This window comes from Balearica regulorum, chromosome 10 (assembly GCF_011004875.1).
Source record: "Balearica regulorum gibbericeps isolate bBalReg1 chromosome 10, bBalReg1.pri, whole genome shotgun sequence".
NCBI lineage: Eukaryota > Metazoa > Chordata > Aves > Gruiformes > Gruidae > Balearica > Balearica regulorum.
The window spans coordinates 12,095,895-12,115,304 of NC_046193.1; the positions used below are offsets into that span (position 1 = coordinate 12,095,895).

Genomic DNA, 19,410 nt, shown 5'->3' on the forward strand with positions numbered 1-19,410 from the left:
TAGGGATCACAGGTGGCATCAAAAGCAGGAGAAACCCATGGAGTAGATGGAGAGGTATCACAGCAGACAGTTTGCCAGCAGGGAAACATATGCCTTGCACCAAACCACAGTAATTGTGCATGTAAATGAGGCAGGCGGTTGTGTGCCCAGCTGCCAGATCGGCTCTCGGCAAACCTGCCCGGAGCAGTGCCGCGCGCTCGGCATCACGCAGCCGTGATGTGCTGGGGCGAGGGACAGGGACAGGGGTAGGACAGTCCCCCCCTGCCCAGGGCCAGCAGCGCTGGGAGCCAGCGAGGGCTGGTGCTTTCACGGGGCCCCTGTAGTAGCATTTATCAGACTCTTAATGAGACACCCCGGGGAAAGGGAGAGGGATAAATCGAGACAAGCACTGAAAAATGCATGATATTAGGTGCCTGATGAGCTAGATCTAGTCAATAAGACAGTTTGAGCGTTAGCTGGCTCGCCTCAGCCTGCTCCCCACGTACCCACGCGGGCGGGCGTGGATGTGCCATGCGTGGGGGTGTCTGCGGCTGCCCTTGGCTCACACAGGGAGCCCCCCAGCCCCTCCTCGCTCAGGCCCCCCAGCAGTAAGAACTGCGTCAGGGCTGGCTGAGAGCGTGGGCACGGCTCTGTTTGGGGGGCAGGCTGCCCTGCATCAACCTGTTGGGCCACAGCTCAGCGATCCCCTCCTTTATCTCACCCGATGGAGATCATCTCGGGGCAACTGCCCGCTGCTGGTTTCTGCTGTCGCCGTTCATGTTGGTGGTGTCTGTCGGGGACGAGCCCTAAACCGTCCTCATCTGTCATAGCTCAGTGAGTTGTGACCTGCAGCAGCATCTTGGCACAGGTCCTCAAGAGCTGGTGGGGGACAGTGAGGTTAGGAGGAAGGTTTTGGATTTTAAGGGTAGGACCCACATTTGGGACAGGTGGGGAAGCCAAGCTGCAATGTGGAGGATGCGCAGAGTCAGGGGGACAGGGCAGAGGGGCTGTTCCAGTTGACATTAGGGTGCACAACAGGTTGGAAGGAGATCAGGATCCCAGGACATACAGGAGTTTCCGAAAGCCTGCATGGTGCTGGAGGAGTGATGTACCCCTCACCAGGACCACTGATGCCTCTGTCCCTCCAGGGAGGCTGTAAGACCAGATCTAATCCACACATACAAAAAGATATTTATTCCCCATCAGCTCGGCTGGTGTCTGAGCAGCGGAGACAGTGATATTGCAGTGCCTGGAGTGCAACCTGGCCCCCGATGTTGGAAGGGCTGAACCCACCTTTCTCAGTGGGGATCCCCAGAGCTGCAGACGGGAGAGCAGCAACCATGCCTCACCGGAGAGGGGAACCCTGGGCTGAGATGGGAGGAGTCCTGCTCCAAGCTATCCTCCATCCACACCACTTCTGCAGACTCCGAAGTTTTACAAGGAGATTTTTACAAGCAACCAAAAGAAGCAACTAGAGTCTTTCTGCTGTCGCCTGAGGGGTGTGCTCGGGGTGCTGTGGAGGTGGCTGGAGGCTCACCACTCTGTGGCCAGCGTGGTGTTCCCACCTTGCTGAGCAGCCGGTAATGCACAGCGTAGCACCCACCTTGGGTCTCTCACTTTTCCAAGCTGACTTAATGAAGCCAAGTTTGCAAATGAAACATAATTTCAAAGACAGGCGTGTTGTCGGAAGGTCTGGGGATGATGTATGCCTGTTCCTGCTCGTTAGCAGCTGTCTCTTTAATTACCGCAGATGCTAACGAGATGCTAACAGCATATGGTGACAGGGAGAGCAGCCGCACTTTGCACCAAAGTACAATTTATTTGTGAGGCGGACGGAAGAGAAGGGTGAGGGCTGGTGGGGTAAAATCCTCTGGGAGTTCCCCCCGTCCTCTCTGCTCCCATCGTACCTTTTTCCCCCTTAGGACTAATGCCTGTATCTGGAAGGGCTCATTGGGATGCAGCTCAGGGGAGAGGTTTGGGCCCTGGGTGATACAGAGGTGTCCACTTCCAGCCCTCCTACACCAACTCATGACTCCAACTGGTTGGTGCCTCCAACCTTGGCAGGTCCTTTGCTGTTCCTGGGTCGCTGCACTTCCAGCATCTTCAGGGGAAGTGTCTGGTCTCTGGTCCAATTTCCCTTTCCTTTCCTCCCATCTGGGAGATAGATGCTGATGTGGTTCTGGCTGGTGTCTAAAGCTGGCTCTGACTGTAGGGCTTTGACACTGGGGACATGTAGGTGGCAAATAGTTTAAAACTGTAGGAAACCTCACTGCCTGATCCCATCCGTCAGCTGGAGACTCAGGGTAAGGTTGTCAGTGAGTTGCTTTCTTGCTATTCCTTCCCAGCGGATCTGTCTGGCTGTGCCCAGCTGTCACATGGAGAAAACTGCCTTTGACCTTCTCTCACGTGAAACTGGACTCCGGGCAGATGCCAGAACTGCGTCGTGATCTCTGGGGAAGGGCCCCGGGCTGTTTGGCTGCAGCATCCCCTTTCCAGTCCTCAGGTGCTTCTCTTGGCTGGGCCAGCTCAAAAGATAGGCTATATCCCTACACAAAGTCCCCAGACCCAGCCTGCTCTTCATTAGCCCTGAATTTAACCTTTTTACCTTATTATTGGCCTGTAGAATGAGCAGAATTCACCAGGAAGTGTCTGGAAACTTGGGAAAGCAGAGCCTAGGGGTTGATAAACAAGGGAACAACCTCCAGCAGGCTTGAACGGAGAAAATTAATTCCTCCGTGGGACGAATTTTACCATGCGTCCCTTCCTTGCTGTCTTGAGTAAGGGCTGGAGACTCTTTATAAAGCCATGTGTGGGGCTCGATGCTGCAGGGGCACAGCAGGCTCCTGACATGGTGGTGCTTCTTGAAAGGTGGTGCCCGGCACCTTCTCACCTCTCTTTCTCCCTCTCCTCCATCCCCTGTCCCACAGGAGTGTGCCGGGGAACCGCTTTTCATGCTCTACTGTGCCATCAAGCAGCAGATGGAGAAGGGACCCATTGATGCCATCACAGGAGAGGCTCGCTACTCCCTCAGTGAAGACAAGCTTATCCGGCAGCAGATTGACTACAAGATGCTGGTTAGTGCAAGCAGGAGCCGCACTGGTACTGGTGCTTGCCAGGGCTGCTAGGTCCAGTTATTTAACAAGATGTAGGATGCACCCAAAGTACTGTGCAGAGAGTAGTTTGTCTCTTGTTCTTCTCTCCAGTGTCCTTGGGGTGCCTCTTAACCTTATCTGTGTGGTACCCATCTCAGCTAGGGTTAGATTCAGGGTCTTTGCCTGGCAAGGTTTGCTCTTGCCATGGAGCTGAGAAAGCCAGGTGTGAACTGAATGCCCCTCTCTGCCTCTCCCAACGCACCCCATGGCCCTGACAGACACGGGGACAGAGATGCTGTTGAGTGTGGAGCAGCCAGTGGCTCACGTTGGGTGGGGATCAGAGTTAGAGCCTTGAGATGGAGAGATACTTCTCTTCCTCCATATGAGCCATGTCCTCTGTCCAGCTGAATGATAAACCAGGCCCTTCCCCTGGCTGAGCCTGCAGCTGGTCCTTCACCACCTCCATCTCCACTGAGGTGGGATTGAGAGGGAGTGGAGTGTGCACAGGCATCACTCAGGCTAGACAGGTTTTCGTGAGTTGAGCATGGTTTGCTGGTCCAGGATTCCTTCGCTGACACCGTACTGCCTTTCTGGGAATAGTAGGAGATTTGGGGATTGGGGGAGAGAGGTGGGGAGAAGAGGGGAGCGGGAATATCCTGCATGGCTGCACCTCTGCAGTAGCCCAGGAGGTGAGAAGACATGGCCTGTAGACAGCTGTAGCCCCATGTCCTTGGACCTGCCCTTGCAGCCAGTGTGTCATAACCTCTCACTTGAGTCTGTCCCCCTGTGCTGTGCAGACCCTCAACTGCGTGAACCCTGAGAATGAGAACGCCCCGGAGATCCCCGTCAAGGTGCTGAACTGCGACACCATCACGCAGGTGAAAGAGAAGCTGCTGGACGCCGTTTACAAGGGTGTGCCCTATTCCCAGCGACCCAAAGCTGGAGACATGGACCTGGGTAAGAGCAGAGGCAAAGCACTTCCCTGTGGGGGGCAGGGAAGTGACCACAAACAGAAGTGCCAAAAAAACTGTTTAAGGCAGGAAAATCTGCATCTCCTAGAGGAGAGGGGACCTTGCAGGATCAGAGTGTTTGTGCTTGTCCGGTCCACTTCTGCTGTGCTGGTGGCACTGACTGTGTGTGGGGACCCCTGGCATGAGAGTGTGAGTCCTGCCAGTAGAGAGGGTGGGTAGAAGAGCCTCCTCGGCTCTGGCTGTGCTCTGGGTTGCAGGCATGAGGTGGCTGAGGGACAAGGAGACCAGTGATAGTTGAGAACAACATTAATGGTCCTGTTCTTAAAGGAGGGACAGGAGGATGGAGAGGAGCAAAGGAAGCAGTCACCAGGGTCAAATCGATGCTGTCTTTCATTGAGTACTTATAAACAGCTTTTGCCCAACACCATATTAACAGTCATCAGTCCTGGGGTTCGGAAGGTGGTAGGATGGCTCTTGTTGATGCCCAGGGTGCTCCTACTCTTGCCTTGGCTTAGTGCTCCAAGCCCCCACTAACCACGAGCCCTTCTCCCTTACGGGGACAGAGTGGCGGCAGGGCAGGATGGCTCGGATCATACTGCAGGACGAAGATGTCACCACAAAGATCGACAATGACTGGAAGAGGCTAAACACTCTGGCCCACTACCAGGTAAGGCTGTCCGTGGTGGAGAGCACTGAGCAGTCACCAACTCCTGGGAGCCTGAGCATCTCTTCTTCCTGCTCAGCTTGGTCAGGGCCTGGGCTCGGCTCTCCAGACCATGCTGCTCGTGCAGGGACATGACCAGGAGGTCTGCAGTTACTTCCCTGCCTGGGACCCATGTTTACGGTCCTTCCGTTCAAGGAAGCACTACATGGGGCATCTTCTGGACTCATAGAGGCTGTTTCCTGCTCTGGCCTTTGCCATTTTCATGCCAGGGTTTCTGGCGTGTTGCTGGTCTGACCCCTGCCCCTGAGCTGTCGCAGGGGTAGATATGTAGGTCTCCTTTGCTGGAGATGGATGCCCCTGGGGTGGGATGCAGTGTAGCTTCGTCCCTCTGGGGCTGGTTTCTCCCTGCTGTGGGGCTGTTCCTCCTGTGTCTCTCTGGTGTCACAGCCTGCTCATGCCATCTCTACCCCAGGTGACGGATGGCTCCTCGGTAGCCCTGGTGCCCAAGCAGAACTCGGCGTACAACATCTCCAACTCCTCCACCTTCACCAAGTCCCTCAGCAGATACGGTGAGCACGCAGGGGCATCCTCCGCTGTGCTGGCAGGGGCTTGTAGATGGGGTGCAGGGCAGGTGATTGTAACCGTGGCTCACGTGAACAGGGTCCTCCAAACCCCTCGCTCTCCTGCACCGTGCTATTTATTCTGGTGTCGAAAAAGGAGCAGACACCCTCAGAGCCATCTCTCTTTGCAACATGTCAGACTTTGGGGAGAAAGACACGTGTCAGATGGCTGCTGCTAAGGGATCCCCTCCCTTTTATTCCCCTGGAATCTAATTAAAATAGGCACAGAGGAGCTTTGCACTTAAATGAGCAGAGTTGAGGGCTCCGGCAAACATGCTGGCAAGTGTGCTCCAGCCTTCCTTTGGAAGGGAATAGTGTGGGAAGCTCAGACCAGCACAGGAGGCATCTGTGATCCTGGCATCTGCGTGCTGGGAGCAGGACAGACCTCTGCAGAAATCCTTCCACAATGGTCCTGGCCCCTGTACATCAGCCAGGCTTGCATGTAGCCTGGCAGGCTGTGAGGATGGTCCCAGCAGAGCTCCCAGTCCACAGTGACTGCAGGGGCTGGATCCCAAAGCTCCCGTTTCACGGCCCTGACATACCCTGAAGCCACAGCAGAGGGAAGTGGGACAGAGGGGCTGGCGGTGGTGGGCAGGGTAAGAGCATCCCCCTCTGCTCGGTGCTTGCAGAGAGCATGCTGCGGACAGCCAGCAGCCCCGACAGCCTGCGCTCACGGACCCCCATGATCACCCCCGACCTGGAGAGCGGCACCAAGCTCTGGCACCTGGTGAAAAACCACGACCACATGGACCAGCGGGAGGGTGACCGGGGCAGCAAGATGGTCTCTGAAATCTACCTGACCCGCTTATTAGCCACCAAGGTATGGCACGGTGACGCAGAGCTTTTTTAAATCTGAGTGGGAAAGGGTGGTGATTTGGGTTGTCCAAAAGTGGTGAGCAGTGTTTTTTTATTAGCCTTCTGCTTCGGCACAGGAGCAGCTACTCTTTTTGTCTCTTTCCTGAGCCGGAGGTGATGTTTTTGTGTGTCAAAGCCCTCAGTGAATATCCCTCGAGTGGATTTTCCTATTTGCTTTTTCCCTTTGGCATTTTTACTGTTTCCTGTATCCCTGAGCAGCTGCTGGACTGCAAAGCAGAGGTGCCCTGGGGCTGGCACCTCATCCCCTTTGGTGTTTGGGATCAAGCTGCACAATCAGTGATGTGGGAAGGGTAATTATCAAGGGCATTTGGCGTTGTAGTGGGTTCCCCTTACCCTAGCACATACAAAATCTTCTCTAGTGCCAAGCGAGTGCTGTGTGTCTGAGATGTCCCAGGAGAGGAGCGGAGGGCTGTGCTGAAGATACTGGCTCAGGATTGCGGAGACTGGGCTCAGCCGTCTCCCCTGTGACTTGGCTCCCTGCCTCGTGGGACGAGGGCTTGTTCAGCGATGTTTGTCATCAGGTCTCGGGTACCTTAATGGGACCTGAATAAAGACCATGATATGATGTACATCTGCTTCGGTTTTGCTCTATGTGCTGCTTTTATTTGTATGCTTTTAGCATGCCGGATCATGCAGTGAAGGAGATACCTCATCACTGCAGTGTTTGTTTCCCAGTATAACCCACTGAGAACCAGTAGAGTTACACAGACTGTACTGTGCTTCTCTTCCACGTGGCAGGAATACAAGTGAAATTAGTTTAAGGGCCAACCTTTAGTTAAAGACTCATCTCTCTGCTGGTGCTGGGTGATGCTGAGCAGCCCTTCTCTCCTTCTTCTCTTCAGGGCACCCTGCAGAAATTCGTGGATGACCTGTTTGAGACCATCTTCAGCACAGCGCATCGTGGGAGCGCGCTGCCCCTCGCAATCAAATACATGTTTGATTTCCTGGATGAACAAGCTGATAAGCATCAGATCAATGATTACGATGTCAGGCACACCTGGAAGAGTAACTGGTAATGGAGAGGGGCAGTGGGATGGGGGGGACTAATGATAGTACAGCTAATGATACTCCTACTCCTCCCACAAGGAGCAGAAATATGTTCCTGGGAGTGATCCAGGACAAGAGAGGCCCATATCTCTGTGTTTCGGGTGTGGGTAAATCCCTTGCATGCCTTCCTCAACAGAAAAAATCCCAGGAATGCAGTGCTCCCCCAGCCCTTCCATCCCCCAATCCCGGGCACCACGCTCCCCCTGATGGCCACAGCAGCTCTGTTCCCATCTCACCTTGGGCAAAGGCGGCTCCGGGCTTCTCTGTCCTCCAGGCTCCTCCAGAGATGCCAGCCCCAATTCTCATCTCTACTGTCCTAAAGGTGTTTCCACGCTCCCTCCTGTCACTCGGCCGAGTGTGCCCTAACACAGTCAGCGTAAAGCTGTGCATGCATCCTCCCTAACCTTGCCCGCAGAGCCAGCCTGTCCGCTCCGCTAATCGCTCTCTGAAAAGCGGGGTGGAGCAGCTGATGAGACCTCCGTCAGTGCGGGGGCCAGGGCTCGAGCAGGCGTTGGCTCCTGCTCCGCAACCCCCCCCTCGGCATTTTTATTTTCTGCTGCCTCACTGATTTCATCTCTCTGATCTTGCCGTTACTGGAGACGGGTACGTACATTCCCGTGTCTGGCATTTGTTAAATGGCAGCCAAATTGCTTTTGTATAGTTCAGTAACTGTTGGCAATTAGCAGGGCAGGAAAGGAAACATTTTTAAATGGAGATGTGAGAGCGCGGAAGTGCTTGGAACTGATTTATAACTCAGCTTTCTATATTAAAAGAAGGAGCGAAAGGCAGGGGAGGAAAAAAAAGCCCCGCTCCGCAGGGGCTGGGCATGCAGGCTCCTGCATACTAATGCCCGTGCTTATCTCTGGGCGCTAATTCGATGTGTGGAGCTAATTTCTTGAGGCCATTCCCTTCACAAATGAAATATGTACATGCACCCAGTACCCTCATTAGGAAAGTCCTGGGGAACGAAGTGTGTTTTGTCTAAGATAAAAGCATTTGCTGGGTGTTGGTGCTGAGGGATGACAGAGCGGAGAGGCTTTCTGATGGGGGAGGGCCCTGAGATGCTCCTGGGAGAGGAGAGGGGCAGCAGGATTGGGAAATGGAGCCATGGAGGGTGGCATGCGTGTCAGTATGCAGGAAACATCCAGTCGGTAGCTGGCCAAGGAGACCTGCTGCTTCTACAGCTGAGAGCTTTATTTCCAGCATCTGAGGCTGCCTAAATTCTCCTCTGGTGTTAAATGTGCTAATGAGTCCCTTGAGGAGTCCAGTTAACTCCTTCCTCCGACACGGGAGATGTGTGAAATGCCACACGGCGCCTTCGAAGGGATTATTGCGAGAGAAGGGAACTCTGCCGGGTTTGACCCATGGGTTCAGCGAGGGCTCTTCAGTATGAGTGGATCCTTGGAGAAGCCGCAGGTCTGCGCTGCCCTGGTTTGCCTTTGGAGATGTTGGCAGTGCTGAAGAATTTCTCCATGGAGAGCTGTGGCCATGTGGGGGTGGGCAGAGGGGAACGGCCTTTTTACCCCAGCATGTTTGCTGCCCTGGGGTACTGGGAAAAGCAACCTGCCCAATTCTGGGTCATGGGGAGCTCCTTCTCCACAACTGGAGGTGCATGTGTGCCAGCTGCCCTGTAGGGCTTGGTTCAGGTGCTGACTCCTGTTTCCTTCATCCCTCAGTCTACCTCTACGTTTTTGGGTGAATGTGATTAAGAACCCCCAGTTTGTGTTCGACATTCACAAGAACAGTATTACTGATGCCTGCCTATCCGTGGTGGCTCAGACATTCATGGACTCCTGCTCAACTTCTGAGCACAAGCTAGGAAAAGACTCTCCCTCCAACAAACTACTGTACGCCAAGGACATCCCCAACTACAAGAGCTGGGTAGAAAGGTGAGTAGACTTGGCAATAGCTCCTTGCTTCACCTGGAGGACTTAGGATGTACGTGGGTGTGGGGACTTGGGTCGTTGGGAGGACTCCTCTAGGCAGCTGTCTGAAGAGGGACCATCCTAATGCTTGTGGAAGGTAATCCTGTCGTTTGGGAGATGATGCTTTCTCGTGATTGTCTCCTGGAATGCAATGACGGTTTGACAGAGCCGTTTATGACTTGCTTAAGGGGTGCTAAAAGCAACCTCCACTTTTAGGTTTTCTGATGTTTTCTGGTTTAAAACTTGGTCTGTGCTAGGGAATTGCTACCACCTCCCTTGATTGCTTTCGAAGAGTGGTGAGAAGTCAGCCTTGGACTAGAGAGGTGCCTTTTTTGTACCACAACAATACACGCAGGTTTTGCTGAAATGGTTGAAAATTACCATTTCCCATCTCTCGTCCATCTGTACATCTCGCTTGGGATCCTGATGAGAGCACGCGCTCTGAGGCAGTGCTTGGGCTGCTGTCGCTGTGCCGAGGAGCAGGGAGAGGAGCAGGTCCCCTGACTCCTTCCGACACCCTCCACGTTCACTGCTAGCTGATGAGAGACATCCTTCTGTCCCGCTGAATTAATGCAGTGTTAAAGGTTCAGGATTTGAATGCTACTGATTGCAAATTGATGCGCTCAGGCATAATGCTGTGTTTAGCTTTATCCTTTTGGGAGGGAAACCTAGGAGATGTCCTCCAAAGCCCTCCAAATAGAGCTACTGTTAAAACGTTGCTGTGTTGTAAAGTGGGACTTCGTCACGCTTAAAAAATGGCAGATTTCAGGTTGCTGATGCAACTTTTCCCTTGTGCTGATAAGCTGTGCTATAGATCATCCTCTTTTTTTGTTGTTTTGTTTCGGTTTTGGTTTTTTTTAGCCTTCCCTTTTTCACCATCTAGACCAGATACAAGATGAACCAAATGAAAGATGTCCAGGCAACAATAAGTGTCATATTCTCTAGTTTGCAAGTGTGGGACTTTGTAGCCTAAATCATCCTTTGGATACTTGCTTGTACACGGTTATTTTTGTCACACGGTTGGCATGCGTGGTGATTTGCAGGCAGGTACGAAGACAAGCTTCTTCCCTCGAGGAAGAGAGGGCTTGGATCAAAAGAAAAGGTGCCCCTGAAATGTGATGGCTGAGATGAGAGATGAGCTGCATTGTAATTGGAGAAAGTTCTTTGCAGGGGGCTGGAGGGGGCTTTGGAGCAGGGTCCCGTAGGAACATCACAAACTTCATAAGGTGAATTTCTCAGACCTTGCCACTTCTGTGACAAAAATATTCAGCTTTCTGTGTGCCCAGGGGGGAAAAGGTATAAAACCATTCCAGAGCAAAACATTGGTCTAGACACGCTGTGTCCCTGGGGAGGGATCTTACCGGTGACAGATGTTCTGCCATCGCTTACCACCGGTACGGTCCCAGAGGCAGCCGGGCAGGGGGCAGAGCTGCCCCGTGCAGGGTGCGACTAGGTCTCCCACCGCTGCTCTGCTGCGGGGATTTATGGCATAATGGGCGTTTCTGGCTTTTGGCATGGTTAGCATTGCAAAGCTTTGCAGAGGCAGGATGAGAGCAATGTGAGGGTGGCCTAGTGGGACCGCTAGTCCCAACAGCAGGTCTGTCTGCTGCTGTGGTGCAGGCACCAGCTGAAAAAAAGGGCTTCCTGCCAGTCTGAGGCAGGAAGAGCATGGTAGAGGGCTTGGGAGGTGGGGAGCCTGGGAAGCCCAAGGGGACTGCTGCCAGGGTCATGGCTGTGGTAGGTGTCCTCTGGAAATGGAAGGTGTGACTGGGATCTTGGTCCACATGGGCCATGTACACTGGTATTGAAAAATGATGGTTTCCTGCCATACTTTGTGTCATGATAAAACCCAGAAGGTAAAACTGCTGCATGTTAGCTGGACATCTCCTTGTGGCAGCTACAAAAGCTTTCTTTTTTCAGCAGATCTCTCTTGTAGTTCCTCTCCTACAAGTCTCTTCCCACAGAGGCCTTCACTATGGCATTAAAGGGTGGCCAGGAGCATCTCTGTGGGTTTTCTTTGCTAGTCAAAGCTGGCTGGAACTGAGCAGGTTGATCCCTAATATTCCTCAGCACAGGTAGAAGTAATGTCAGCTTTAGGAGACATCACTCTGGGAGCGATCTCTCTAGCGGCGTGGCGGATCTCTTGATGCCTGGTTTAGTCAGAGGTCCTCACCTCAGACCGCTGCTCTCTTGGCAGCATCCAGGAAATCTCTGGCATCACTTTCTCGGCATGAATGCACCTCCTTGTAAAAACTGCCCAAGTATTTTAACACTAGCTGAGTTCAGCACCGTGGGATGGAGTGGATCCTCATATTCATCTCCTTAAGTGGTCTTACTGCCATCTGCTCCTATCCAAGTGCTTCAGCCATGTTCCACCTCAGCGTTCAGCTGATGATGCTAATCACTGTACCAGAAAGTTTGCTGAGCAGTTTGAGGAGTCATGAGGAGTAAAGTAAACCTGGGAGAGACTGACGCTCTGTATTTCCAGGTGGTAGGAACAGCCAGGTCTCATTTGCTGTGGGTAGGTTTGTTTTTTGTTTTGTTTTGTTTTGTTTTAACAGAGGCCTGTGGACACCTGGTTTCCAAAAGGACCTCAGCAGCCAATCCACTGATGTGTCTGCTTGGTGTAACACTCCTGCTGCAATGGGATGCTGTGGCTTTGATCTCCCTGGGTTTTGATGAATACCCTGTTAGATATTCTGTTTTCACACTACAATTCTGGACCATAAAAGTTGTATCTGGATTCCCCTATATTTAATGAGCATATCAGTGAGGCAGCTATGGGATGGGATTGCAAATTTTAGGGTGTCCTAGGAAATGTAAGGTAGTGTCTTGCTGGTAGCAACCATCAGAGAGGCACAAGGAGGCAGGAAAGCGCCAAGTCATTTGGCCCAGGCATGCCCTGAGACATCAGCTACTTCCGCTGCTACTCAGGATCCTTTGATTTCACAGACATGTCTGCAAAACCTTGGGTTTTGCTGAAAATGAAAGCTTCTCATAGCTTTTTGGTGCGCGGTAACTTCTGAGCGTGGCCAGTGGCAGTTGTAGGCTATGTTGAATGCCTGTTGCTGAGGAGGATGTAACCACATGGATGTGTATCACTGTGAAGGCTGGACGTGAACCTGTCTTGTGTTCATGCACCAAGTTTTTAATTGGATGCGATGGGGCATCATTGGCTTTAGCAACACGGCAACCTTAGGAGAATGGTAGCAAAGCCTTATGGATTGCTGCAGGCATGCAGGATTCTGGTGGGTGCAGTTTCATGGCAATGGGATGGGAAGGAGGAAGAACGTGTGGTTTAGGAGAGGGTGGGAAATCCCTCAGAGCAGCAGCTCCTGGCTCCCCAGCATGGTCGACTGGGCTCAGCACTGCTCCATTGGCAGTGTGCTGCTAATGATGCTGATTGCTCTGCTCAGAGACCTCGATGAGCAGCAGCATTGTAAACGGGTGATTGTGGTATGTCACCGCTCGGAGGCAAGCTGCTCCTCACCTTGCCTTTCCAGAGGCTGTACTCGACGAGCGTTGCGGGCTCGTCCCCTTCTGTCTTGTCCCTGTTTCAGACCCACTCTTCTGTTTCTCCCTTGCAGATATTATGCAGATATTGCTAAAATGCCAGCGATCAGTGACCAGGACATGAGCGCGTACCTGGCAGAGCAATCGCGGTTACACCTCAGTCAGTTCAACAGTATGAGTGCGCTGCACGAGATCTACTCCTACATCACCAAGTACAAGGATGAGGTAAGATGCAGCAATGGGGAGTCAAGCTTGGCTGCGAGCCGTGTCCCTTTGCCCTCGTTTTTGCCTCATTTCTGCAGTCCCCATGCTTCTTCCTGTAGAAAAACACCCCATGAAATGCAGGAGGGCAACGTAGTCTGTGTTTGCACTCAGGCTGGCAGGCAAGGAAAGGTTTGGAAGGCGTGGAGCCAGGCGCTGGTGTAGGCAGCGCTTTGTTCCTCGTATTTGCTGTAGTGAGTAATGTGGGCAATACCTATTTTTCTACTCATTTGGCACGTGAGCTCCGTGGGGCTACAGAGTTCATGGTGTTATCTTAGTGTGCCTCCCCTCCCCGCCTCTCCTGTCCAACACCGTCTGATTATACAGACTGCGTCTGGCTCTGCTCCCCAGGGATGCTAGAGGATGCAGTGGCCTCTTCAGTGCTTGCTTTGTGAACATCAGTAAGGATGGTTAAAAACTCTGTGTTGAAATTTATACAAATTAACTTTGTAAAGCACTGCTCAAATCCACACCCTGCATCTTTTTATTAAAGCAATAAAATATGTAACAACGGTAAAATATGAATCTATACATATAACGTGATAGTATAGGTTTTATTGTCCCAATAAAGGGGACTGACGACTGTGTTTAAACAATGGCTTATTTAGGTGACAGAGTGCCAGAACATCTCCTTGCTCAGACAGAGCCGGGAGAGCCAGCCTCTCTCCCCATGGGGAGAGAAAACGGGGTCCCCGTTGTACCCTGCAGCAACCTCAAGAGGCATCTCCCAGTGCCTCTTCGAGGTCTGAATTTAGGGAGTCCGCAGGCAGTTTGTAGCAGACCTGGCCCCTGGGTCTAAGGTCAGCGCTGGGACTGTGGTGGCCAAGATCCTTGTGGAGCTAGGTGCTCTGCAGGAGTGAAGAGGAGGAGGAGGAGGAGGAGGGCCTGGCTTGCCTACAGGGATAGGAGGAAACCCTGGTGCTTGGGAAGGCACCACGTGGTGGTCGCTGTTCAGCTGGTGGCCAGGTACCGATGACCATGCTGGTGAGACCTCCACCCCCCAAATGACTTGGGGTGGCACATCCAGGAGGCCCCCATAGCTCTGCATGATGAGTTGGCCGTGAAGGGTTTTTGGGGTTTTACACTTTGTACAACAGCTCTGTGCTGCCATGAGGATGGAAGAGGAGCAGTCTGGAGGATCTAGATCTGCTGCAGGGCAGCCATTATCCCTCAGCCGTCATCAGGTGCTCGCTTCCTCCAGGCTAAAAGTCCCCCAAGCCTTAAATAAATCCTCCAAGCCCTGGGTGAGAGCAAGGAGGGGACCGTGTGGCATTAATGAGCTGCTCTTTAGGGGCACAGGTCCTCTTCTTGCCCACTAACAGCAGCCTGACATCTGTTGAGTGTCTTGCTGTCACCCACTCTCCGAGCATCACAAGTGTGTTCACAGCTCTCAGGAACTTCTTTTATTGTTTGTAATGGGATTAATAAATCGCAGCTGTTCCCTTTGTTTGTTTTCATTCATTAAGCACAATTATATGCAGCCCGATTGCACCCTCTTTGATGCAAAATGGGAGAGAATAATTTTTCCTGTTGTTCAGTGCAATAATATGCTGTCATTGGCTGTGAATGAAAATCATAATTAATTTTCATTTGGGTACTTGCATCTTGGTAATCAGTGGTCCTGGCTCCTTACAGCAGGTGACAAACCTGGGTCTGTCTCTACGCTCGGCACAGGTTTCCTTCGACTGCATTGTTTCCGTAAGGCGGAGATAAAAGAGGAGCAAATAAATGCAGGAGCAGGTTGTGAATCTTTTGACACCTCAGCATCCCAGGATACGCAGCTGTCTTATTGGGAGAGGCGGAGGCGGCACGCGGGGGGAATAGGCTCCTCTTCCACTTCTCAGACCAATCTCATTTGGTTCCAGCTCAGCCACCTTTCAGGCACGTGGGCTTTTGATTTCTGCGTGAGTGTTATTATAGTTATTTTATTCCGTGTGTAGCGTGACAGCCGACAGCGGCTGCGGAGATGGATGGCAGGGGAGTGTCCCCGGTGGCAGGTTTTGTGGCAGAATCTGTGAGCTCTTGCGAGTCCAGCTGCAGCCCAGGGTTGCTGCTGCTGGCGGGGGGGGGTGGTAAATCAGATGTGCCCGGCTCTTGGTGGCGAATTTTCCCCTCCTTGGGAGCTGACGCTGGTATTGAGATGCAGCTTTCCTCTGTCCCTTGGGAAGAGATTCTCCATCGGGCATCTCTTCCTGCCCCAGCAGATAGGGACCAGCCAGGTCCTGTCCCAAAAAGCCTGGTGGAGAGCCAGAGGCGGGCGGTGGCCACAGGCTGCTGCGTGACGGCGTGGTGGACGCTGCACAGCACGTCCCGTGCGCCGCTCCGCAGCCCGCCGGCACTGCAGCAGCTCTTAATCAAAGGGAACTGATTCCCCATTAAGAAGTTACCTGTAGGGCTCCTGATGGACTTTGCCTGCCTCCTAGTAAGTCTATTAATTATACAACAGTTTGTTTCCAATTATGCGGCCAATGAAATGGTTAATCAAGTCCCCTTTGACGGATGCCTTGATATTTAATTGCAAAAAATTTGCTCTCTCAACTAGCTCACCCGAGGAGATGAGATTTCTTGTCAGGTTTGTTTTTTTAAATCAGCTTTTCTGCTCTGCTGGCATGATGTTAGTGAGACGAGACTCCTGGCTGCTGGGAGGGCAACTGCCCCTTCGTTTTATGCTTCATTACTCCCTTCTCCCCACTCTGAGTCTCATCTTCCTCCCCATGCTGCCAGTCCCCGGCCCTGTGGGCATGGCTGCATTCAGCCCAGGGCAGGGGACCGTCCCTCCACCCTGCGACCTGCCATCAAGGCCAGGAGCTTGTTTAGAGAAAGGGGGTTTCAAGTAGGAAAGCCATCCTCAGACGTCTGTGGGTGCACCCCTTGCGCAGGACTGAGGGCTCCCAGTGAGGCAGGTGTTGCTGGTACATCCATCTGATGTTCCTTTCCATCACCCCAGTGTCCCCAGTTGTCCACCTTGGGGAGGGATGAAGGGGGTTTTGCCACCAGTGGCAGCGGAAGCCTTGTGGGTTTGGTCTTTCTGTGTTCGTGGACCCAGTTGATGGCTTGATGACGGTCTCTGAAACGCAGCCCCTGCCTCCCGAGGACACTGGAGCCTTGTTGGAGTCACAGACGTGGTGTGAAGGTGGTGTTGTCTTGGTTTTGGGGTTTGCCCTCCATTTAGTGATGGATGTTTATTTTCTTCATTTCCCCACGTGCAAGTTGGCTTCTTGTGAGGATGCCACAGGTCGCTGGTGTTACTGCAGCCCCTTGGGGGTCCTGAGGGGCTCTGCTCAGGGCAGCGTCCTCCACCTCACACCTCCTTCAGCCCTTTCCTGTCCTTGTTAGGGACGGGAACAAACCCGCACCACTTCCCACGGAGCCACATCACCATGTCCTGATGCTGTTGATGAGCCAGCGCGCCCATGTGGGCAGCGAGGAGCCGCTTTGGGCATGAGGGCATCTCCTCACCCTCTCTTCTCCTCTCTCTCCCCTAGATTTTAGCTGCGTTGGAGAAGGACGAGCAGGCCCGGAGGCAGCGACTGAGGAGTAAGCTGGAGCAGGCGATTGACACAATGGCCTTAAGCAGCTGAGACGGCGGCGGCGCGGTGCCAGCATCCCGGGCAGCGGAGGCGGCAGGAGGGAGGGCCGGCCAGCGGCAGCCACGGGCAGAAGAAGACTTTGGGGCTGGGGCCGGCCGGACCCGCGGGAGCCGATGTGCCTCCGCACGCTTCCCATGAACGAACAAGGAAACCTCGCGCTTTAGCGAAAAAAAAAAAAAAACAACAAAAAAACCCCAAAACAAATCCTGGTGACAGCAGCAACATCGATTAAACCCCCCGACACACACACGCAACTCCCTCCGATCCATCCGGGACGCAGCAGGGACCTTGCAGAGGGGCGATGCCGGGCGGGGGAGAAAGGGGGTCGCCTGCCCCATGGACCCGCTGGGCAGCCCTTGCCCGGGCAGAGCCCCTGAGCCCGCCAGGAAGGAGGGTCGGGACCGCGGGGCTTGCTTGGATGGCGTTTGGATGTTGTTGTTACTTTGGTGGCGGGGGGGGGTGGGCTCCTATTTTTACTGTACTTGACTTGCTCTCTCCTCCTTCCGCCCAGCTGGCCACCCCCTCTCCTCCTCCTCCTCCTCTCTCTTTTTCTGTCTCTTCCCCCTTCTCTCTCTCTGGCCTTCTGCCACTAGTGTTAACTGCTATATTTGCACAATTTACGTGAGACAAACAACATTTTTAATTTAAAGGAAAAAAATTATAACAAAAATGGGAGGGGAAAAAAAAAGATTCTAAATTTTTGCAACAAACTAACAAAAATGGATTCAAAAAATAAGCTAAAGGACTGATGCTGGGGAGATTTGGGGGTGGGGGCAGTAGGGGTGGGCAGGAAAGGGAGAAATCCCTGAGCTTTGATATTTCTTAAAATACGTCCTGTGCCATGTTTTATTTGAATGTTGTTTAGTGCGGAAAAAAAAAAAATCGAAAAAAAAACCAAAAAAAAAAAAAAAAGGTGGGAGTTTTGTTAGCTGGATAGATGCTTTTATTTAAATGCTGCTGGAGTGGTGCTGGAGGTCACGATCAGGGAGGAAGGGTGATCCCAAGGTTGGTTTTTCTTTTCCCGGGGGATCGCTGAGGGATGGTTGATGTTTTGTTGAGCTCATCCTTGTTTTCCGGTCCGGTGGCCATGGGGAGGTCTGGGCACCACTGCCCGCGTCTGCCTGTCCCGCGAGCCCAGGGGCGATGCGGGGCCTTGGGGGCTGTCGGGAGGGCTCGTGGAGAGCCAGCCCGGGTTTTTTTTGACAGATCCCCTCACGCTGGGGCAGCCTTGACGAAGCCCCTTTATTTTTCCCCCCTCATCATCTTTTCATGCTGATGCAGGGGAAGGGACCGGATCCCCGGGGAAAGGGGAGGCTGCTCCTCCGCATCTCCTGACCAGGATCCGCCCCCACGGCAAACCCTGGGGCATCCAGCCCACAGAGGGACCGGGATGCTCAGCCGCCTTGCTGTCGCCCGCTCCCCCACCCCGGGAAGCCCAAACATGTGCAGGACTTTCCACCCGAGATTGACCTTTCTTTCTCTGTCTTTTCCTTCTTTCTCCCCCTTTCTCTCCTTGCTGTCATCCCCTCTGCCACCTCCGCCCTGCCAGGGGGGGTTCGCTGGAAACCTGGGGTGTCTCCCTTGGTTACCCCCTTCAAAATGTCAGATCCTCGCGGGTTTGTGCTTTCCAGAGATAAAAAGGTGCCGAATGCTACCCCGAATGGCAGCAGGTAACCAAAAACTTCCCAAAAAATGAGCAAAACCCTTTCCTTTTCTGTACTGAGAGCTCCCGTTGCTGCCCGGGCCACGGCAGACGGGGCCAAACTCCCAGGAGCGGGTGGCTGTCGAAATCCAAGTGGAAAGAAGCCCAGCTGATTTCTGTCCGTTCCCTTAAATTGCGAGTTAAGGTGGGGAGAGGGAGAAATAATGAAGTTTTTAATTAAAAAAAAGAAATAATAAAAGTGTGTATATATATATGTGGTTACAATCTAATTCTCATGCCCCAGTGGGGTGCTGTATAGTTAACTGAAGGAGAATCGAACCAATATAAATATGAAATGAATTTACACAGCCAGTTAAAACAAAACAAACAACAACTACAAAAAAAAAAAAGTTTACCAAATGGTCTGGAAGAAATTTCCAAGCCTTTCTCACCATGTAGAACAATCGTTTGAAGCCTGCACATCTCTCATTATGTTGTAATTTTGTTTGGTTTTGTTTTGTTTTAATAAGGAGGGAAAGGAGAAGATGCTGATTAAAAAAAAAAAAAAAACCAAGAACAAAAAATCCAACCACAACAGCAAAAATATGTTTGAAAAAGAAGTAATAATTGTTTCCCAAACCTACGAACCCCAAGCTGTCGCTGGATTTCTGAGAGCTGTGGGCTGTTGCATGACTGTGCTAGATTTTAGTCTGAGTTGATCTTTTTAAGAAACAGAAGAAAAAAAAAAACATAAAACAAAAAAACCTGCAAGTGTTGAATATTAGAGGTTTGTTTAGACCTGTTACCTATTTTTTTTATTTGAAATTAATTTGTCACTTTCTTGTCCAAAAGAAAAAAAACAAAAACAAAGCAAAAAGAAAGACTTCAGAGGTTCACATCTCAAGTGTGGTACTCTGAGAGCCTTAAAGGACAGCTGTGTGCCCGCCCGCCCCGCGCTGGGACCACCATCGCCGGCTGCCAGCGTCTCCCTGGCCACTCTGGTGGGACAAAATCCTCCTGGGGGGCTTCTCAGGGGGGTCCTTTGCAGAACTCGCTGCTGCTGCGATGGGGTGGAGGGGTGCCCGCGGCTCCCTTTGGCGCAAGGTTGGCCCAAAGCTGCTTCCTCACACCGCTGCCGGCTGCGCAGCGTTGGCGGAAGTCCTGGAAATCGCCTGGAGGACAGCGGCCGTGTGTCGGTGGTCACTGCGATCCGGTGGAAGGGCAGCGGTT

General features: G+C 52.6%; 1 protein-coding gene across 1 annotated transcript in view; it reads left to right on the forward strand.

Moving 5' to 3' along the window:
- The window catches only part of PLXNA1 (plexin A1), a 122,212-nt gene extending 103,760 nt beyond the window's left edge, over nucleotides 1–18,452 (forward strand). The window contains exons 24-32 of the mRNA XM_075762126.1: nucleotides 2,907–3,053; nucleotides 3,869–4,028; nucleotides 4,606–4,709; nucleotides 5,179–5,275; nucleotides 5,956–6,146; nucleotides 7,045–7,214; nucleotides 8,926–9,138; nucleotides 12,762–12,912; nucleotides 16,434–18,452. Of these exons, the coding sequence (XP_075618241.1) occupies nucleotides 2,907–3,053; nucleotides 3,869–4,028; nucleotides 4,606–4,709; nucleotides 5,179–5,275; nucleotides 5,956–6,146; nucleotides 7,045–7,214; nucleotides 8,926–9,138; nucleotides 12,762–12,912; nucleotides 16,434–16,529 (1,329 nt within the window). The 3' untranslated portion in view covers nucleotides 16,530–18,452. The remainder of the gene's footprint in view (nucleotides 1–2,906; nucleotides 3,054–3,868; nucleotides 4,029–4,605; nucleotides 4,710–5,178; nucleotides 5,276–5,955; nucleotides 6,147–7,044; nucleotides 7,215–8,925; nucleotides 9,139–12,761; nucleotides 12,913–16,433) is intronic.
- The last annotated feature ends 958 nt before the right edge of the window (nucleotides 18,453–19,410 follow it).